This window comes from Acomys russatus, chromosome 8, assembly GCF_903995435.1.
Source record: "Acomys russatus chromosome 8, mAcoRus1.1, whole genome shotgun sequence".
Taxonomy (NCBI): Eukaryota; Metazoa; Chordata; class Mammalia; order Rodentia; family Muridae; genus Acomys; species Acomys russatus.
The window spans coordinates 34,646,264-34,666,016 of record NC_067144.1 but is presented as its reverse complement, the minus strand read 5'-3'; the positions used below and the strand labels follow the sequence as shown (position 1 = coordinate 34,666,016).

The 19,753-nt window shown below is 40.0% G+C and overlaps 1 protein-coding gene across 1 annotated transcript in view; it reads right to left on the bottom strand.

Moving 5' to 3' along the window:
- The window catches only part of LOC127192738 (E3 ubiquitin-protein ligase CBL-B), a 95,503-nt gene that overhangs the window by 27,745 nt on the left and 48,005 nt on the right, over positions 1–19,753 (bottom strand). Inside the window, exons 8-10 of the mRNA XM_051150038.1 lie at positions 11,867–12,052; positions 10,035–10,397; positions 3,134–3,228 (exon numbers count right to left, since the gene is read on the bottom strand). Of these exons, the coding sequence (XP_051005995.1) occupies positions 3,134–3,228; positions 10,035–10,397; positions 11,867–12,052 (644 nt within the window). The remainder of the gene's footprint in view (positions 1–3,133; positions 3,229–10,034; positions 10,398–11,866; positions 12,053–19,753) is intronic.

Genomic DNA, 19,753 nt, shown 5'->3' with positions numbered 1-19,753 from the left:
GCTTTATACTCATAGTTAACTGTCAGAAATATTAAGTAGAAACCATTTAGGAAAAAAAAATCAGAAAATGGATTACCTCTACAAACAATGACTATTTCTTTTCACTTTCACTTTACACTTCCATATTTTCAAAATGAGCTATAAATCACATAATAAGAGTCAAATAATCATCAAGATGAAGATTAGCCTGAGAAGAAATCTCACAGAATATTCTCTGCCCTCAAGAAAACAGGAATCGAGTACCACCATCAACTGCTTAATAATCATACCTTGATAGCTATTTCTAACAAAATAGTGGAAACTAAAGTGTAACTTCTAGCTTGGTAGTTTTATTTTAGCACTGTGGCTTTCAATATTTGTGAGAACTAGAAGTTCATTTTAGACAGTGATTTACAACTTTACTTTGCCTTGGTGTTTGAACATGGACCAAGACTCTAAGCTGGCAACAGGGATCTGAATGGCCAACAACCATATGTCAGTGAGTATATGTTGTTTCCCAAGACCTTTGCTCTACTATCCTCCAATGATGTATGCTCCTTAGACGTGGACCATACAGTGCAGTGGGTCAAAGTAGAGAAGTATTACTATAAGTTATGTGGATATTATCCAGTAGAACAATTTCATTATCAACATTATATCAGATATTATAATAATGTGAACAATATAATGGTTATACAAAAGTATCATAACCATTATAATATTATTAATACTAGTAAGGGCAGTAGTTCAACCCATACTGTCTTTTGCAATAGGATATGGCCAGCCAGCTATAGCAGAAAGCATTCAGGTCACCTAAACTTCCAACATCATTAGCACCACATAGTGAGTAACTGATAACAATTGCTGCAGAGAGTTGAAGCTCAAAGGAATTTAGGTAACATTTAAGTTAAACCTAGAAGTCCAGAAAGGGTATCTACTTCAAAACAGGGCAAGTAATTAATGCTGGAGTAAAGTGTGGACACAACTGCTGACTGCAGAATTTCATGACTTCATAGGAAAAACAGCTATGAGCTAGAGACGTACCGGTGAGTGCCCTTCACTATGATTTTGCTGTTTGTGATGACGTACAGAAGGCCCAAATATAAACAAAGGGAACACAACCCCTTCTCCAGTCATGCTTACACAGGGGAGGGGAGCTAATCAGGAACGGGGCCCATTGCAGCTATTGTTTTCCTAAAAGCCTGAAGTCAGAAGCTACAGACTTCACATGTCTTCCTGAGTGTGCACACGCTAGAATTTACATGGAACTAGACTGTCAAGTATGTTCTCACAAACACAGACTTTGTGACAGAATACTTGTAACTGCTTCTAACTGCTGTGTCTCCTGGACCTGGCCACTCCTGCAGGAAGGGGCTCAGCTTCTCTACTGTCCTCTCAATGGTCTCAAATTCCACTCTGGTGTCATCTCAGGCATCCTGGTGTCTGTGTCCATCCTTGGAGATTCATCCCATCTCATGTATGAACATGTCTCACTGGCACAGTCTGTGATGGCTTTCCTTAAAGAACTAGCTAATGAGCATTGCACTGTTTGGTGCAGTATTCTCTTGTGACTTCACAAATGGTAAAATATTGTTTTCTAGAGTGTATTAGATTTCTGGAAGCTGACATTTAGCATCTCCTTTTTCTTTTTTCTTTCTTTCTTTTTTTTTTTTTTAAACTAAATCTAATGGGTACTCAAGGACTAGAGCTCTGAGGCTTTTAATTATAAGAGAAGACCTTAGCCACGGTCAGCCGTGTGACTAAAAGATCGAGTTCTTGTCTAATATAGGCCGTCAAAACCAACGCATAGCCAAAAAACAAAGGAAAGAAATAAAAAACAGAAAAGAAAAAACCAAAACTTCACGGTTTTACTAGATAAAAACCAAACAATTAAAAAAAGTTTTTTGTTTTTGTTAATTTTCCCTGGGAGTATTCAAAAAGCATAAACCCAGTTTGGGACCTCTAAACCACCCAGTCGTTTGTTTTATAATTAGGCAAACACTATAGTAGAGCACATAATTATTTCTATACAAAACAATAACCTGCAACAGGAAGAATGCAAATCAGTCTTTACTACTATTTTTTAATATAGGGACTCTCTCTGTAGTGCAGGCTGCCCTGGAACTCATTGTTTATCTATCTGAACGTGGCATCAGAGTTATGGCAATCCTCCTGCCTCAGCCTACCAAGTGCTGTAATTACAGGTACACACTACCAGTCCTCCCATTGTCAGTCAGTATCAATTATTGAATGGAAGTTACATGAGTTTTTATAAAAGGGAGAGGCTGAGACATGAGGCTTGAGGAATAAGTGGAGCATGGTCAGTGGGGGTTTGCTTGCTGCATCCAAACCACCATGCAAGACAGGTGTGCATACAATTATAGGGAAAGCATCAGGAATAAGGCAGGAACTCTTCAGGTGGTTAAAAGTCTGTAGGATCTTACTGCTGGCAGAAGAGGACGGAGCGACGAAAGAGAAAGCAAAGCTGGCTTGGGAGCAGGAAGAGGGCTGGGAAAACCAGCAGGGAGGCGAATCAGCTTCAATGATGAGAGTATGTAAGAAGGAGAGTGGGGACTTGGCTAGACATCACCTCACTGCCCAGCATGCCATGTCCCCACTTCCCAGCTTTACATCCATCGATACCAACTGGAGGCAGATATGATGACATCCTGAAGGGTCTTTCAGAAGTCTAGCTGTGAGTCTGGGTTGGCCACGGGAATCTTAAGTGGATAGAAAAAACTCCATAAGGACTATCTACAGATCTTCGGTACTGAAGAGGTTTGAGAAGCAGGGGACTCGGGCTAACTTCACTGATGTCAAACTGGGTACTGGGATAAAGCCAAAAAGGAGGCAGCTGGAGGAGAGAGTTGGCTCTGCAGCTCTCCCCTCTCTGTGGATGGAGGATACACTAAGCTTCCTTGCCCTGTTGCTGTATTATTAGTCTTCTCAGGAGTTTAGTAAGGCTGTAAGAGCTATCATCCGAACTAGGAGGTCTTAAGATATGATACTTGGATTTATAAGTCTGACTAAACTCCTTTTGTCTTAACTGAATCCTTTCTATTCATCCTGCAGTTTATGTACTAAGAACCTCAAAACCATTCTTTTCCGTATCACCATATGTGTACACACAATCTCCAAATTCAGTGGAACTCACTTTATGCTAGGGAGAAGGGTAGTGACTGGAGGCGGAGGGGAAAGCCGAGGAGGAACATCGTATTCTTCACTGGCGAGATGTCCATTGGAAAAGACCTGAAAGTAAATCAAATGGGTTAGCTACTGGACTTTTAACTCCTGGCAAAGCCTAAAACCACAGAAGCTCTTAGAATTTCACATAGCTCATATAATTTTAGATTATTTAGACTAACGCACTATCATAGAGTTTATTCAGGAGTAAGCAGGATAAGTGATAACTTACCATAACTCACAAGATGTTACAATATGATTTTTAAACATAACTGAAAGGCAATGCTATAATTTATAGACATCAGATTGGGACGGCAGATTTTGTTGCAGTAGGGGTTGGTTAGAGAAAGAAGAAATGTGGGCACAGTTCCCATTTTACTCCCCCCAATGCAAACATCTTCCTAAGGCTACTAGGACCATTTTCAGTTTACTGATACCACAGTGTGTGAGTGGACTCAGGCAGGACAGTGTTATGCCCAGGCCAAGCTTCAGAGCCACTTTAGATGAGGAGACAATCGTCCTGGCTTTCCATGTGCGTGTCATCTCTAAATATACTTTTGGTTTGTAAAAACCACAAATAACGGTTCCCTTGTTAATAGGGTGCTATGCAAAGCCAACATTTCATCACTGGGGATCCGTAGCTTCTGGTTTCTGGGTGAAGCAGTAATGCTGGAGAAACTGCCTCAACAACGGGTCTCTGCCTCTCTGATGATCTGGACCTGAGGCAGCTCAACGATGCTAAAAATGGAATGGTGTCTTTGCAATGGCATACTCACAAGACCACAGGCCTTTTGGGGTTTGCAAGTAACCATTAGATATTTTTATCATTTGTTTCTTTTATAAACTCTTAATCCATCTTTAAATGGATGACTGGTAGCAGATCAAGATGGATGAGATGTAACTTCAGTTGGCTTGGCTGAGTAAGTGCAGATCCACTGTTTAACATCTCTTTGTCATACATATTAAACAGTGATGACTATCTAAAAATGCAAAGGACGTTGGGTACCCTACCTATCATCAGATTGAAAGATTACATCTGAGATATAGCGATGCGCCCATCTATTGTAAAAAATCCAATTTTATAGCATTAAAATTTCACTCTAAAACCTAGAGCCTATTTAAGTTCAAATTTTCTTTCCCCAGTCTCCCCTCATTAGATTCAACACTGCAGTTATGCCCTGATAAAACATATCTTTAAATGAAATGATTTTATCATGGGTTTTGACTGAGGACCATGTAACAGAACATGACAAAATTTTTTTGAACTTTGCTAGAGAGGAGAATTTTCCTAAGAGATATGAATCATTACAAAGTTCAATGAAATCCTTTAACATGAAAATGTCTTTTATCTGATGAATACATGCATCCAGCTACAGATGCCAATTATGATGTTGAGTATTTGAAACTAGTCTTCACCAAAATTCTTTGCATTGCTTGATCATACCTCGTCTAAGACTTTTGCAATAAAATCTAGTGATTTTGTCAAAATTACATTTAAAACTTGTGTAAAATGAAAGGTTTGCTGTTTTTTAACTGTGGACTGAGCTGTCCTTTTGGGTAATAATATCTATCATGTTGATACTTGACAAAAGTTTGGTAACAAAAGGGAGCTGTGGAAATAATTCACAGTATTGACTTTAGCTCGACAATAAGCCAACTATAATCTTATAATCAAAACATATGAACACACTTGAACAGGAATGCCAATACCCAAGCGTCTACTGATATGGATAAAAAAGCATGTTTCAAATTTGATAAAGGAGAACTATACACTGACGAGACAATTTACACAATAGTGTGTGTGATACTGAACTTCACAAAGGAAGTCTCCTGACACAACAGATGGCTCAGCTGCTAAAGTGTTTGCTACACAAGTAAGAGGTCCAGAGTTCCTATTTCCAGGCTCCATGTTACAGCTGTATGCATCTGTAACCCCAGCACTATGCTGACAGACCACAGGAGATCACCAGACGGTCCTAGTTTAGCAAATCAGTGATCTCTGCATTCAGCGAAAGGCCCTATAAAGCATCTGATAGACGTGCCAGGGAGATGGCTCAGTGATTAAGAGCACTTTCTACTCTTTTAGAGAACACACGCTCAATATCCAGCACCCATATGATGCCTCACAATTGTCTAACTGTATTATTCTGAGAGCAACCCATCTGATGCTCACTTCTGCCCTCTGCAGGCAACAGGCAAGTACATGATGCACAGACATACATTCAGGCAAAACACCCATAAACATAAAATCTAAACACACAAATACAAATTTAAAGTGGGAGAGTGTTAGAGGAAGATGGAGGCCAGGAGCCTCTGCACACATTTATACATTCATATACATGCATATACAAAAGAATGCCTGTATACATATAAAAACATACAAATACACACACACAAAGAAATAAAAGGATATCATACAGACAACAGAGTTATCATTGGGAAAACACAAAATCGATTACTAAGGTCTTACTCTCTGGAAGGGTAATAACTTACAGGAGTAAGTAACTTCTTCTTTACTTTGTAAAACAAATGACTACATTTCAAACTGTGAAATAGCATTTTATCTAATGGATTAAACAATTACTATTGATAGTAGCTTAAAGATTTCTCATGTCTCTTAAAATTTCAGAGTTTTTTCTTTAAGCGAACAATTTATTTGATGTCTGTACTGTAGCTATCTTTTGTGGAGAATTAATGCCACATCATACCTTTTGGTTTGAAAATATAGTCTTTTATATCTTTCTCATTTCATAGTAAACTCCCTTACACGCTCATGTGCATATAATGTTGGGGCCTCCATGAATGTTGAATGACAACGGCACAGGTGGCCTCAACAGTGGCAGCTCTGACCAGGGAAATTTCTTTGCTATCACTGGAAGAAACATTGGACTTTCTTGAAATACTCTTAGCAAATACACATCATTTGCTTAGTAGCTGGCCTTCCTGTAATCCGCTCTACACTATGTCCCGAGGGTTAAGCATATTCTTAATACCATATAGGAGATTCTCTATAGCTCTTTCTAATTAGGAGACTGGAATTATGCAAGCATGCAAACAGCCAAGGGCTTACATGTGCTGGGACTCCATCCTGTGACACTAATGTGATTGTTTCCAAAAGGTAATTGTTGGAGGATGAAATCTAACATGCAATTCTGAATTCCACGTTCAACCTTACCTATCTGATCAGACCAGAAGTTGTTGCCACTATCTGAGGGCTTGCCATATACCACAAGCATCTAGGTGAAAATAAATATCATTTGTTCTTTAGAAATCTGAAAGACCTGTTTGCAAATGGTGGAAACAAGAGGCTGCATCACTGAAGAAGCCCACGGTGAAGTCCCACCCACTCACTTGAAGGTGTGGTTTGTCTCTGGGCTCAGCCTCCTTCATGACTGTCATCTGTCCACCAGAAAGGTTAAGGATTTACACTTTTAAAGTCCGCATCATGGATTATCTTAGTCTGGAGATATGACTACTTTGAAAGCTCTTTCCTGCATAAAGAACTGAAAAAACTTCATACCGAAACTGGTTTCAACCTGTATTACCCAGGTTTACTGCACATGCCTTTACTCTGTATATACACAACTCTCCTTTCCAAATTAACCTACTATCACGGTCCACACTTCCTAGCTTGCCATATTCCTTCCGGTTATTCCAAGGAGGGAGGGGTGGTTCCCCTGTCTGTCTTCTCTGTCAGCCTCCAGCCAGGGGCCCCTCTTGCAGAAAACTTCATTCCCTTTCTGCTTTCCCTTGCAGGATTTCCTTTTCTTTCTCAGTAAGCTACATATATATGTGTGATTTTCATGCATTTTCTTATTAAGTTCATCACCGATCTGTCTCTTGGGCCGTAGACTGTGCTGCTTTTAGGCTGTAGTTCATTCACAACCCTCGCATTCCCATATTGTGGCCGAACTCAAGCTACACATGCAGCTGAGTGAGGATGACTAAAGAAGCACATTCCCGAAGGCTCAGCCGTGTGGAAGCTGTCCAATCTGGGCTGTGCAGTTTACTGTAAACCCGGCTACCCTAGACTGATTTCCCTGTGTCCCTCTGGGCACCATGTAATCTTAACCTGTATGCTTGGATCCTTTACTTGTGGCTCACAGATTGTCTAATATCAGAAGGACAAACATTTGAGACCCTTTAGCTGTACGGAAAAATATTATATGAAAAATCTGTTCATTGAAGAAGAGGATGCTTGTTTTAAAAACATATTTACCTGTTTGCTTTTATCTGATAGGTATTAGTGCTCACCTGAATGTATGTATGTGTGCCATGAGGGTGTCAAGATATTAATTTTTTATCGAACTACAAAGCAAATGTACTCCTTATTTTATGACTATAACGCCTCCACAATCTAAAGAGTACCTCCTCGTGCGTTCTCCAGCATCACACTGCAAATGAGACCTGTGGACGCAAGGCTCTCCTCTAGAAAACCAGCTCTTGGAACTCACAGATAAGTTTAAGATGATATGTATGAACACGTTCCTTCACCCAAAGTGCAAAAGTCATAATCACAAGAAGGGGATCATGTGACACCCGTATCTAGCGATACCTTCAAAAGATTATTAGACACAGGACCATCTGTAGAACAATGTCACTGCAAGGCACATGACAAGTTAGTGTTTATCACTAAGACCAGCTGGGTCCTCGGACTCTCAAAAGGAACCAGTAAGAATAGATGGGTACAATGTTAATGCCCAGAAGTAAGATCTTCAAGCTTGTATCATCTTAAAATAACTATTGCAAAGAGTTGGTTCAAGCAGCAGTTTTCTTACGACATGAAATAATCTTTTAGTACATAAGCATGGCAATAAAATACACACAATGTAGTTTAGACCTTAAAGAATCTTTTCTTCCCCCTCAGAAGAAGTCAATGATATGACAAAAATAAGGAATTAGGAGAAACGTCTATTCTTTTATTTCATGGTGAAATACTCATGGAGGGAGAGTGGGAAGGAGAGAGAGAGAGAGAGAGAGAGAGAGAGAGAGAGAGAGAGACATGTGAATGAAATCCAAGAATCTCCAAGAGGTTAATTAGAAACAAGATGAAAACCCAGCTCTCAGTGAGCTTCACTAACCGTAACAAGCCTCTATTAATATTTCAGAACTACGGCTAATATCACAAAGTACAAATCCACACCTACAAGAAATCTTCACCCCATTTTTATACTATAACATCTTAAAAATTAACAGCTGTGTTCTAGAAGGGCAGCTTTGTATTTACACTGACTTATTGTAAGGTAATATCTGACAGAACCCAGAAACAAGGGGTCTTCAAAGAATTGGATCTGGTGTTAACTATACTAAGCATTTCTGAAGTCATTCAGAAAACATGGTGTGCCCTGCCGCCTGAGGACAAACAGTCTGTTCAGATGAGAGCTTCTTCCAAGGCTCTTCTCAAGACAATTGTCACCATGCACAAATGAACAGAGGCTAAAGGAGAAACAAACAAAACCAACCCCCCCAAATTTTCTCCAGCCAGGACTCCAGGCTGTGGGAAAGTTCTTTGATGACAGGTTAATGACGTCTAGCTTTTCCTATGTGCTTTCTCCTTACACTTACATTATATTTAGTTAACCTTAAAGAAATCCTTAGGACTCTTCATAATTATAGGAGCTGAGAACAGTGCTATGGAAGGCCACTGGCAAGGCAATCCTGGTATGCAATCGATGCTCCTGTATTTAATATCTTGCCCCTGAGGGCTGACTCTTCTTACCACAGGATATTTCTGATAGACTTACTAGTATTATTAACTATTAGTGTTAATGATGTCACCACACAAAGTTTTCATCATCATGGTGCTTACACACACACAGTGCACAAACACGCACACACACATGCACATGCGCACACACATGCATGCACGTGCACACGCATATTGGAGTACATGACAGTGCATGGCTTCCTTTTTTCACATGAGACAGTGTCCTGCACTCCTGCTGGCCCTGAGTCCCTCTGTAACTGAGGATGATGCCCTTATGCTTCTCAGTCTCCTCCTGGGACTATGCATGCTGTTTCTCCCTGTTTCCCAAAATGTCAAATGGACACATTAAATTCAATCCATAATTTTGAAGAAATAGACAATAATAGCTCTTAAAAGAACATAAAGCTGGGGCCAACTCAGTATTAACTAAAGAGAAGAGATGCCACAGATCTGATCTCACAGCTATGGAGTAAAGCACCAGAAACGATTTCAGGATGGTTTCCTGGGAGACCACCCAGTCGCCGTGGCTGCTGCTGCTGCTCCTTCAGTTGCCTGCACACTTAGAGTCTTTCTTTTCTGAACACAGGTGACAAAGGGTGCTGTTTAAATGAGGACTTAGAAGTGTGGGGATCTCTGCTTTATAAGGAACAGCTTGCTTGGTGAGGAAGCGTGAAGTGGGCCATGTTTTACATGTTGGTGAGAGGTTCAATTCTCTGGGATGGATCAAGTATAGTGTCCTCCTAAACAACATCCCATCCCAAGAAGACTGATCTGTGATACGTGCAGTACACATCATTTCCAGTTCTGACTGAACAAGAAAACTTAGTACTGAACAGTATGATTCTAACAACACTGAGCTATTAGTGGGAGAAGCTCTCAGCAGGACAGTGAGGAAGGGGACCAAGCTCGGTCCAGCTGTCTCACAGGGGCATCGGCATCTTAACTTACTATGCACACAGTCTTTTCCTCATTTCTTTTGTGTTCAACTTTAAATAAGCATCTCACTGCTAAGAACCTGTAGATAATTAATGAGCATTGAGAAGTAGTGTGTTATCCAGTGAAAACAAAAACTAAGCACTGTCCTGCATTTCATACTGGGCACAGAACTTTCGCTGGAAAGCTTGCCAGGCTGCATCTCCAGCTTCTGTGGGGCCCATTTCCTTACCCTGGCTCCTTCTGAAGGCAAATCGTGACGTCTGTGTTTCCGCATAAGGACCTGGTCAGAGCCCATTCTACTGTGTCTTCCATTTAAGTTGGAATTTGCTGTGAGTCCGGGCTTTGGAGAGCCATCCCCGAGGATGCGACATCCCATGACCTGATTACTCCCGAAGGCATCCCGGGGGCACCAGGCTTCAAGAGGCATTGGCTGGTCCCTGGAAGGCACACTTTCACCATGGTGGAAGTGTCTGCTCAGTCTGTTGTCAGGTGGGATTGGGGGCGGCCTCTCTGGCGGGGGCGGGGGATCTCTGAGAGGAGGGGGTGGCGCTGGCAGGGGCTTGTCTTGTTTTCTCACCATGCAGGGAGAAGACTAAAGAGACACAAGAGACAAAACACAAAGCCAAGAAAGAACACCATTTGCACCATGCACTGAAAAGACTTTCAGACTCATATTATCATCGAATTTCATTTTAGTCACCATGTGATACTATTAAATTTCTAATAAGTTTCTACACGACATTTTATAAGTTTCTTTTATTACTAATGAAAAATTTAAAATTAATCAAAAACTTACGTCAAAATATCACATTAAAATTTTTAAACAAATGAGAACCTATATGTAAAAGTTCTAAAACTCATACAAGAAAGACACAGAAAGTTAAAATTATATGTTTTGGCTGCCATTACAGTATCTTGGAAATGATTATTTGTAAATTTCTGTGATTCAAGAGACAGAGGAAAGCCCAATAGCACTACTGTCACCGTTTCTTAACCTTTTAAGAGAGAAATGATTTCAAATATTTAAAGTTTTAAAAGTCCATTTTGCTTTCCTCCTCACAGTACAATGGAAGCCATATGGGCTGTTCGCTTTGGTTGTTTTCACAGTATCAACAGAACAGAGATGGTCTAAATGGCAAAGCACTAATTGATAGAACTGTGAATTTCTGGGTTCCTAACATGAAAAATGAAATTATCAGTCAGTCTAAGTGTGAGAGGAAGGTATATGCTCCCAATGCATGACTCTCAGAGCTTCAGTGTTTATTTATATGGCTAGTTAGTAAATGCTTTATGCTTTTTACATTAGGATATGCCAAGGAACAAGAATTTGCCATATGTCTACATAATTCAAAGTTCTACCCTAGTCAGGAATCACATGTGTTTAAAACCAGGTTTAAGGTAGTGTGAGAGAAGGAAAAAGCATTAAATGTATTGTACTCTTTAGGAATCCTGGACTGTAAGCATATTAGCAAATGGTATTTAAGTTTTTATAAATTTACATTTAATAAAGCAAAATACGCTCTTATTATTAAATTTTAAAAGAATCCACATAAAACTAAAATGAACTATAGGCTTAAGTTAAAATTATGCCTTTAATATTTAACAATAAAATAATTACTGTGCAAATATTGTAATTTGTTGTAATTAATTCCTGGGTTTAAGGAAAGTACATATGATTCTGTCTTCTAAAGTCACCTGAAGCATGGGTGATAGTGTATCACACCTCGAGCCCTTATGCAAATATACTCCCCTCACATTATTCTTGTCACGACATTATGAAAATAAGTGTAAAATACCATTTGATAACAGCATGCAAATTATTATAATGCATATGATGACCTTTTAAATCCATTTTACAGAATAATATACCTTACACTCCTATTTATTTTAGCAAATCATGGGTCTACAGACATGCTCTGAGTAATTATGTAACTTTTATAGTAATTTTATAGCAATAAAGCAAGGGATATGGCAGTAGGCTTGCCATAAACAAAACGAGAAACGTGCCTTAGTTGTTTCTAAACAGTTAAAAGTCTCAGAAAAATGATGGCACTGACTCACCTTCGGGGAGCCTGTGGGGCTGCCACAGGGAGAGCGCACGATGCCTTTCTGAATGAGATCCAGGCGAGGAGGCACTGGCGGCAGGCTGAGGTGGGGGATCTGCAGAGGGTCTGCCTGAGGCTTTCTTCTCTGGGCAAGGGGCGAGGATCCTGGGGATGTGACTGGTGAGTTCTGCCTATCAGTGCACTAGGAGAAAAGCAGAGAGGATGCTGGGTATCTGTGTGTAAAATAGATTACATCCTGACCTTGCTGAGGTATACAGTTGAGCTGGCTGCATGCACACTTGTTAAGACAAACGCTGAATAATAGATATGAAAGGAAAAGACAGAAAGTTTTTCCTCACACCTTGTAGGACGGGCCTCAGAGAAAGGCACACTAGAATGCAGCGCAAACCAATATAGGCTTTCTTCCAGGAATGGCTCTTTGTCCTGAGGAGACCAGAAACACACAGTGCAGCAGCGCTCATCCCTATGTCCTCCTATAACCTTTATAACCTTAAAGAACTATTTGTAAACAGAAGTTCTCTATTCTGAACACTACACTCACTATGTATCAGCCATGGAAAACCACGAAACAAGGTCAGCCTTAAAATAACTAGACATTTAAGACAAACACATTTAAACCAAGTGTTTTTCTTTTTCTTAAGCTTCTATATGGAAAAGAAATCCTCACGTCTTTAAAATTAGTTAAGCAACCCTCAGAAGGTCTGTACTAGTTCTGAAACAGTCAAGATTCTATGCTGCCATGGATAAAGAATGTGGAATATTATTCAGGCGTAAAGAAGAATGATTTATTTTATCTGTGGTGATATGCATGGAAACTCCTATGACCTAAGACAGGCAGCAAAAGACAGATGGTGTGTGTGCTCTATGTGAAAGTGAAAAAAGCTCATTTATGGGAGAGCAGAATAGTGATGGGCACTAGAAGATAGGAAGGGGACAGATGTGTGCTGGGTGATAGGGATGAAAATGCACCCAACAGTATGAACTAGTTCTAGTATTGCATAGGACAGGACATAGATAGGTGATAGGTACTGTCTAAAATGTTCTCACACTGACTTAAGAAAGCAGAGAGCTACAGGCTGCCCGCCAAGGAGATATCAGGAACTGGTGACACTTAAGGCTAGACAGTTAGAAATTCACACGCAAACCAAAGTTGTCACCCTGAGGACAATATGAAAGAGCAGTGTGTTAATTAAAAATAAACAGGAAGAAAAAGAAATCTGAATGCCACACCTCTGTGCATCTTTCTCCTACTGCTTATCTACAAAATTGCATCTACACCAAAATAATATAAACAAAACCCTACTCTTAATATAGGTTAATTAATAAAGTGTTTAAATAAGCACTCAGGGAGGCAGAGGCAGGTGGATCTCTGTGAGTTCAAAGCCAGCCTGGTCTATAAAGTCCAGGACAGCCAGGGCTACACAGAGAAACCCTGTCTCAAAACCTGCACCCCACAAAAATGTTCAAAGAACTTTAAATATTAAAAGAATAGATTAAAACTCTTCTATTAGACACATATGATAAAACGGAAACACTTGGTGGATTATTTGCTCTTACTAACACTGATTAAAACAAAACCATATTTAGAACTAAATTTTCTATGAGCATTTTGTTTCTAAGGAAGAATCTACAATACAGAAATCCCTAGCAACAATGTTAAAAGTAGTTTAGGCATTCACATTTAAAAGTAAGATCATTGTAATTAATAATAATGTTTTACTGGGCATGGTGCCAGCTTCCACATATCTTTTATTTCTCTGGTTAGCTCTCCAATGCAAATAATACACGGTCACTGTGAACACTTTTGGGTTAATCCTTACACATAGATGTTGATGCTTGTTACATACCCAAAGTGCAGTTTCATGCAGTTTTGAGTCTGCTCTGTACTGGTTAGCAATGTACCAAGAGAATGCAACTGCCATCAAATGCCACCCCAGAGCACAGTCCTGAAACTGCCTTTCACGGACATGCTGGCATTTATTAATCATATCCCTGAGGTGAGGACCTGTACTGAGCTCATTGTTTGCTGGTATAAAGTAGCCTAAACATTAGACTCTTTTTCTGTTTTGTTTTTTTGAGATAAGGTCTCTCTGTGTAGCACTGGCTGTCCTGCTTCTCAAGTGCTGAGACTAAAGGCATGCACCACCTCGCTAACATTAGACTTTTAAAGAAAGATAAAGCTTTTACATCACAGGAGAGTAATCAAACTCACTGAGAAATTAACTAATGTGTGTGACCCTAATACACAGAATTTATTGTACAATATCCATAACCATTCACACTGATGAGAATGAACCATTCTTTCAAGTTAAGGGAAGTGAGTAACATATCACTTGTGTATCTTTTTATTTTTTAAGTAATTTGTTCAGATTACATCTCAATTGTTATCCCTTTACTTGTATCTTCCTGATACCCCCTCCTCCTTCTTTCACCCTGTTCCCCTCCCCTAGGGCTGTGACAGAAGGGGACCTCTTCCCCTATGATATGATCACAGCCTATCAGGTCTAATCCTGGTAGCCTGCTTACCCTTCCTCTGAGTGCCACCAGGCCTCCCTACTATGGGGAAGTGGTCAAATACGGAGCACCAGAGTTCATGTCAGAGTCAGTCCTTGCTCTCCACACAACTGGGGCACATGTGCTGTCCATTGGCTAGATCTGAATAGGGGGTCTAGGGTTACTGCATGCATCATTGGTAGAGTAGTTTGAGTAGAGCCCCCTGGGTCCTGATCTTTCAGCCTTGATGGTCTTCTTGTAGGTTTCTAGGACCCTCTGGATCCTTCTATTTCCCCATTCTCCCATACCTCTCTCGACTGGAGTCCCAATAGGAAGTCCCGGCATCTATCCCAATCTCCTGCTAAGTGAAGACTTTCAGGGGACATCTATGTTGGGCTAGTGTCCAATTATAAGGGAGTATATACCATGTGTATCTTTTTGGGTCTGGGTTAACTCACTCAGGATGATCATTTCTAGTTCCATCCATTTGCCTGAAAACTTCAAGAATTCCTTGTTTTTAATAGCTGAGTAGTATTCCATAGTGTACCAGTTTCTTTATCCATTTTTCGACTGAGGGACATCTGGGTTATTTCCAGATTCTGGCTATTACGAATAAGGATCCTATGAACATGATTGAACATGTGTCCTTGTTGTGTGGTGGAACACCTTTTGGGTCTATTCCAAGGAGTGGAATAGCTGGGTCTTGAGGTAGGCCTATTCCCAGTTTTCTGAGAAAGCACCAGATTGATTAGGTCTGTGTTACCTTTAGTGCTGCCCTTGCCCTCAGAACATTGGGATAACCCATCCTTTTTGTTGCAGCTCCTTTCAGGAACCACAGGCCTTGATTTCTGTCTCTAGGATTCCCTTATTAGAAATATATGTCTAAACATGTCTCCTAAGTTCATTTAAAGGGGCAGTGGAGCCTACCTTCTGTGGGGAATGACTTGGGAACTCCAGCCACGTCAGAGCCACCATGGGCTTTTCATGTGTTTATACCTACCAAACTGTTGGCTAGTTATCTGCTTTAGCTACTCTATTTCTCTGACAAAATTCACACTGTGTTTTATTACTTAAGACACAATGCTAGTGACCACCATACAGACTGTAGGATCCACATTCGTGACTTTAATAGAATACCTTCATAGAACAACTTGAAGAAGCAAAGCCTTTAAATTTTCCTGCCTCTTGTTCAGCAATTGCTAATAATCAGGGGGCCTCATCCTATTCTAGTCACTTTTCATTTCATCCACACCTTTAAAGAAAGACTTTAGAAGAACTTTTAATAAGATCCATTATTATGGAAATGGCAAAACATCTGGTAAGGAGCTTCAAGTCCAGGCAGGTTATTATAAAAGTGGGCAGGAGAAAAGCTTCTGATAACTAATGAGAGTTCTAACAATGCAGAGATAATCAAAGTCGTCTTATGATATTTCTAGCAAGATCTCTACTTAATGAATTTTGTATTTGAACAAGGGAGATACTTGTATTATAATAAGGAAGATGAGAAGGACTCAGCGAGTCAATATTTTTCTCTAAATGCATGAAAATTAATGAACAGTGATAATTTTTTAACCACATGGAATAGAATAAAACATTCTAAGTGCATTTCCTTGCTTCCCATTATTATCTTGGTCCTTATTTATTATATTAATTTGTGAGCACACCAAATTAAAAACTGTTTAAAATAGCCTGTGTAGACTACTGTTCAGAAGTTACACACAATGGCAATGTTTACATCCACACTCAAACATTCACACATGGTTATGGTTGAAGCACAGATAGCTAATGTTTCTATTTTTTTTATTATCTCTAGCACTGGTGCCATGCCATTCAAATAATAAGCAAAAGGTTATGTGAAGTACATGGTGTAAACAGGTACAGTCATTTCCTTGTTCTCCACAGTCAAGCTCCAGAAGCCTCAACCTGTGGGCATTTGGAAGAACTCAAAATGAGACATGAAATGACCAGCAAGCATTCACACACTGCTTCTCAGGGAGAACAATGGGAGTGCTCTGCTCTCCCCTCTAGGATGGAAGTTAATCCACTGTGCAGTGAAGGAGAGCTGGTTTCTTGGATACTTCTCGACTGCTATGCTAGAGCACAACGAGCTTATAAAAAGAAGGCATTTCCTGTGGGCCTCGTGGTTTCAGAGGCCAGTACAGTCCATGACATGGCAGGGAGCATGGCAGCAGGTAGGCAGGCATGGCACTGGAGCAGTAGCTGAGAAGCCGAGAGCTTTACATCTTCATCCAAAGTGAGAGATGGGGAGAGACAGAGACTGACACAACACACACACACACACACACACACACACACACACACACACACACACACACACACAGAGAGAGAGAGAGAGAGAGAGAGAGAGAGACAGACAGACAGACAGACAGACAGACAGACAGACAGACAGACACAGAGATAGAGAGACACTGAGACTGGGCATGGTATGAGCTTTTGAAGCCTCAAAGCAACTTCAGTGAAACACCTTCTCGCATAAGGCCACATCTTCCTAAACAGTTCCACCAACTGAGGCCCATGCGGTTATAAACATACGTGCATACAGGAGTCATTTTTATTCAAACCACCACAGCTAGTCTCTATGTTCCACTGGTAACTTCTGGAAATTTTCAGATGTTAGAAATAATAAAGAGGAGGAAACAGGTTATAAACTTACACATGGAGAAACAGTTATGGGATGGATGACTTGACTTTACAGTCTGTCAGGGAAGCAGCCATCAAAATTTCCAGTAGGGTCTATTTTGCTGTAATCCAGAATGTGTCACACGTAGCTCTAACCCCAAGGGCACATCTCTATTAAAGTAATAAACTCTGCTATGCACGCAATGCGACACTGATTCTCCTTGCAGTGCCTCTTGTAGGAGGGTCATGAGTTCCTGGCATGTGAACAGCTGCTATCATCTTCAAATTTCTTTGAAGTTTTACATTTTCCCTCAAACATTTCTCTGAATTTCACAACCTGATGCGAGTATGTGTATGATTTTAATTTAAATTTGCTGTCCCTCCCCCTTCCTGATACGCATCCTTAACTCCTGTTGCAAAACGTAAGTTTCTAGAAATAAGCTGTGCTGAGCGCAGTGGCTTCATATGCCCTTTGGTTCACTCAGCTGCATAAGCAATTTTGAGAAGGCAGGGAAGGCTGACATAGGATTCAGAAATAGTTCCCTAGCAATGGCTAAGAAACAAGAACAGTCTGGGAATTAAAAGAATGTATTTCAGTCAGTGGGAAAACGCTTTCACATATTTCTCTCTGTATCAAGAACTTTAAAAACAACATGCAATTACTATTTTGGAGCCTGTTGTTCTCCAGCAGAGTGCAAAGAATTCTTTATTTTTTTAATTTACTTCCCATACAGACAGTAAGTGTATCATATACTTACCTAAATGACTTACTCCTTAACAGAGTATTTAGGCTACATCTCAGCAGCTTTGTATTTTATCTGAGTTTTAAAACATGAAACATGTTTGAGGAGTAAGTTATTCTAACGTAGTAGTGTACTGAAGGAAGAAGGTGGCATTATCAGGCAGGTGACAAGATAATACAGAATACAACCTGCTTCTTGCTAAATCAATATAATTATACCTTAAGTAAGATGATAAGTAGTAATATCTAAGAAAACTTATGGACATCTCAAGATACTAATATTTAATTCTCAGAGGGATAGCAATATTCTAAGGGGTTTTAACTTGCACTATACAAAATAATAATGTAACAATTGATGCTTAGCATTTGTCATGCATTGACACCATTCTACTGTCTTTAACCTGATCCTTAACACAGGGATACATACATACATACATACATACATACATACATACATACATACATACATACGTATCACAGTGTTCTATCTTCTGTGTGAGTGTGTATCACAGTGTTGCAGACTGTATATATACATGATATGTATATATATTATATTCTATAGCCAGACATGTGGCAATGTGACTCTGAATGATTCAGAGCAGTAGAGGTAAGAACAGCATCAGCAGGTCACTCAGCACAAAATCTTGCTCAAAAGTCCCTTATCAATTGGTCATAAACACCAGGAGTCCCTGAAAATGAGAAGAAGGAACAGTCTTGGCCCCTACGAAGCTCATATTCTGTTAGTCCAGGAGCCCCAGAGTTGAGTGTAAGTATCAAATGCTTGCCTTTCCCATTATGCTATATGTTCAAATAATGTTGCAGCAAAGTGCAGCAGTGCTTGCCAGGTTACCTCTATTGACACACACCATGATGGATGGAGGAGGGGTTCGTTGTTTATGAATACGAAAAGTGCTACTGCTCTGCATGGACAGCTTTAAGACAATCAGGCAACTAAACGTCTGACACGGAGCTTATATCTGAGAAGGGCCTGTTTCACCCATTACTTTACCTGTGGACTGGAGCAGGAGGGGTGGGACCACCCCATGGGCAGGGGAATAGTCTACTCAGTTCCGGCAGCATCCCCTACCCTCTGTCAGGACAGAAACCACAAATGACCCAAGAAGTGAAATTGCCTTGGGTAAGGTTGCATCTCGCCTTCTGGAGGTCTTCACGCCAGTTTTTGCATTATGGCTCCAGCATGAGATTGGGTCTCACTAAAACACTTAAGGGCCAAGTGCTTCCACATCCACTATGAAAACCCAGGAGCTGGACACACTAATCCTTTCTTGAGGATCAGGAAATTTACATAACCTTTTCCTGGTTTATCACCATGAGGGAAGGTAGTAGGTAAATAACATGGTTTTTAAGTGGCACTAATTTTTAATTGATGAGACAACAGTAGGGTTTACATTTTCCTTTAAACATTTCTCTGAATTTCACAACCTGATGCAAGTATGTATATGATTTTAATTCAAATTTGCTGTCCCTCCCTCTTCCTGATACACATCCTTAACTCCTGTTGCAAAATGTAAGTTTCTAGAAATAAGCTGTGCTGAGTGCATCCTAAATTTTGGTGTGGATACAAGCATAGATTCTTTCTGAATAATTGGGAAAATATTGCTGTATTTTCATGTTTCTTTCACTGTATTTATGCATTTTGGTATAGCTATTGTGCTAAGTTATTATAAAGGACTATGAGTTCCTAAAACCAGGCCATACCTCCTGATACAGCTATGTACTAATATTTTATTTTATTTCTTATGGAATTGGGATTGAAACTAGGACATCATGTATGCTAGGCAAGTATATAATAAAAGCTGTTTCTTCTTCTTTTTCTTCTTCTTCTTCTTCTTCTTCTTCTTCTTCTTCTTCTTCTTCTTCTTCTTCTTCTTCTTCTTCTTCCTCCTCCTCCTCTTCCTCCTCCACTTCTTCTTCTTCTTTGAAAATATAATGCTTAATGCCACAGAATTAATTCAGGTTTGTTTATAAGCTGAGTTTATCAACTGC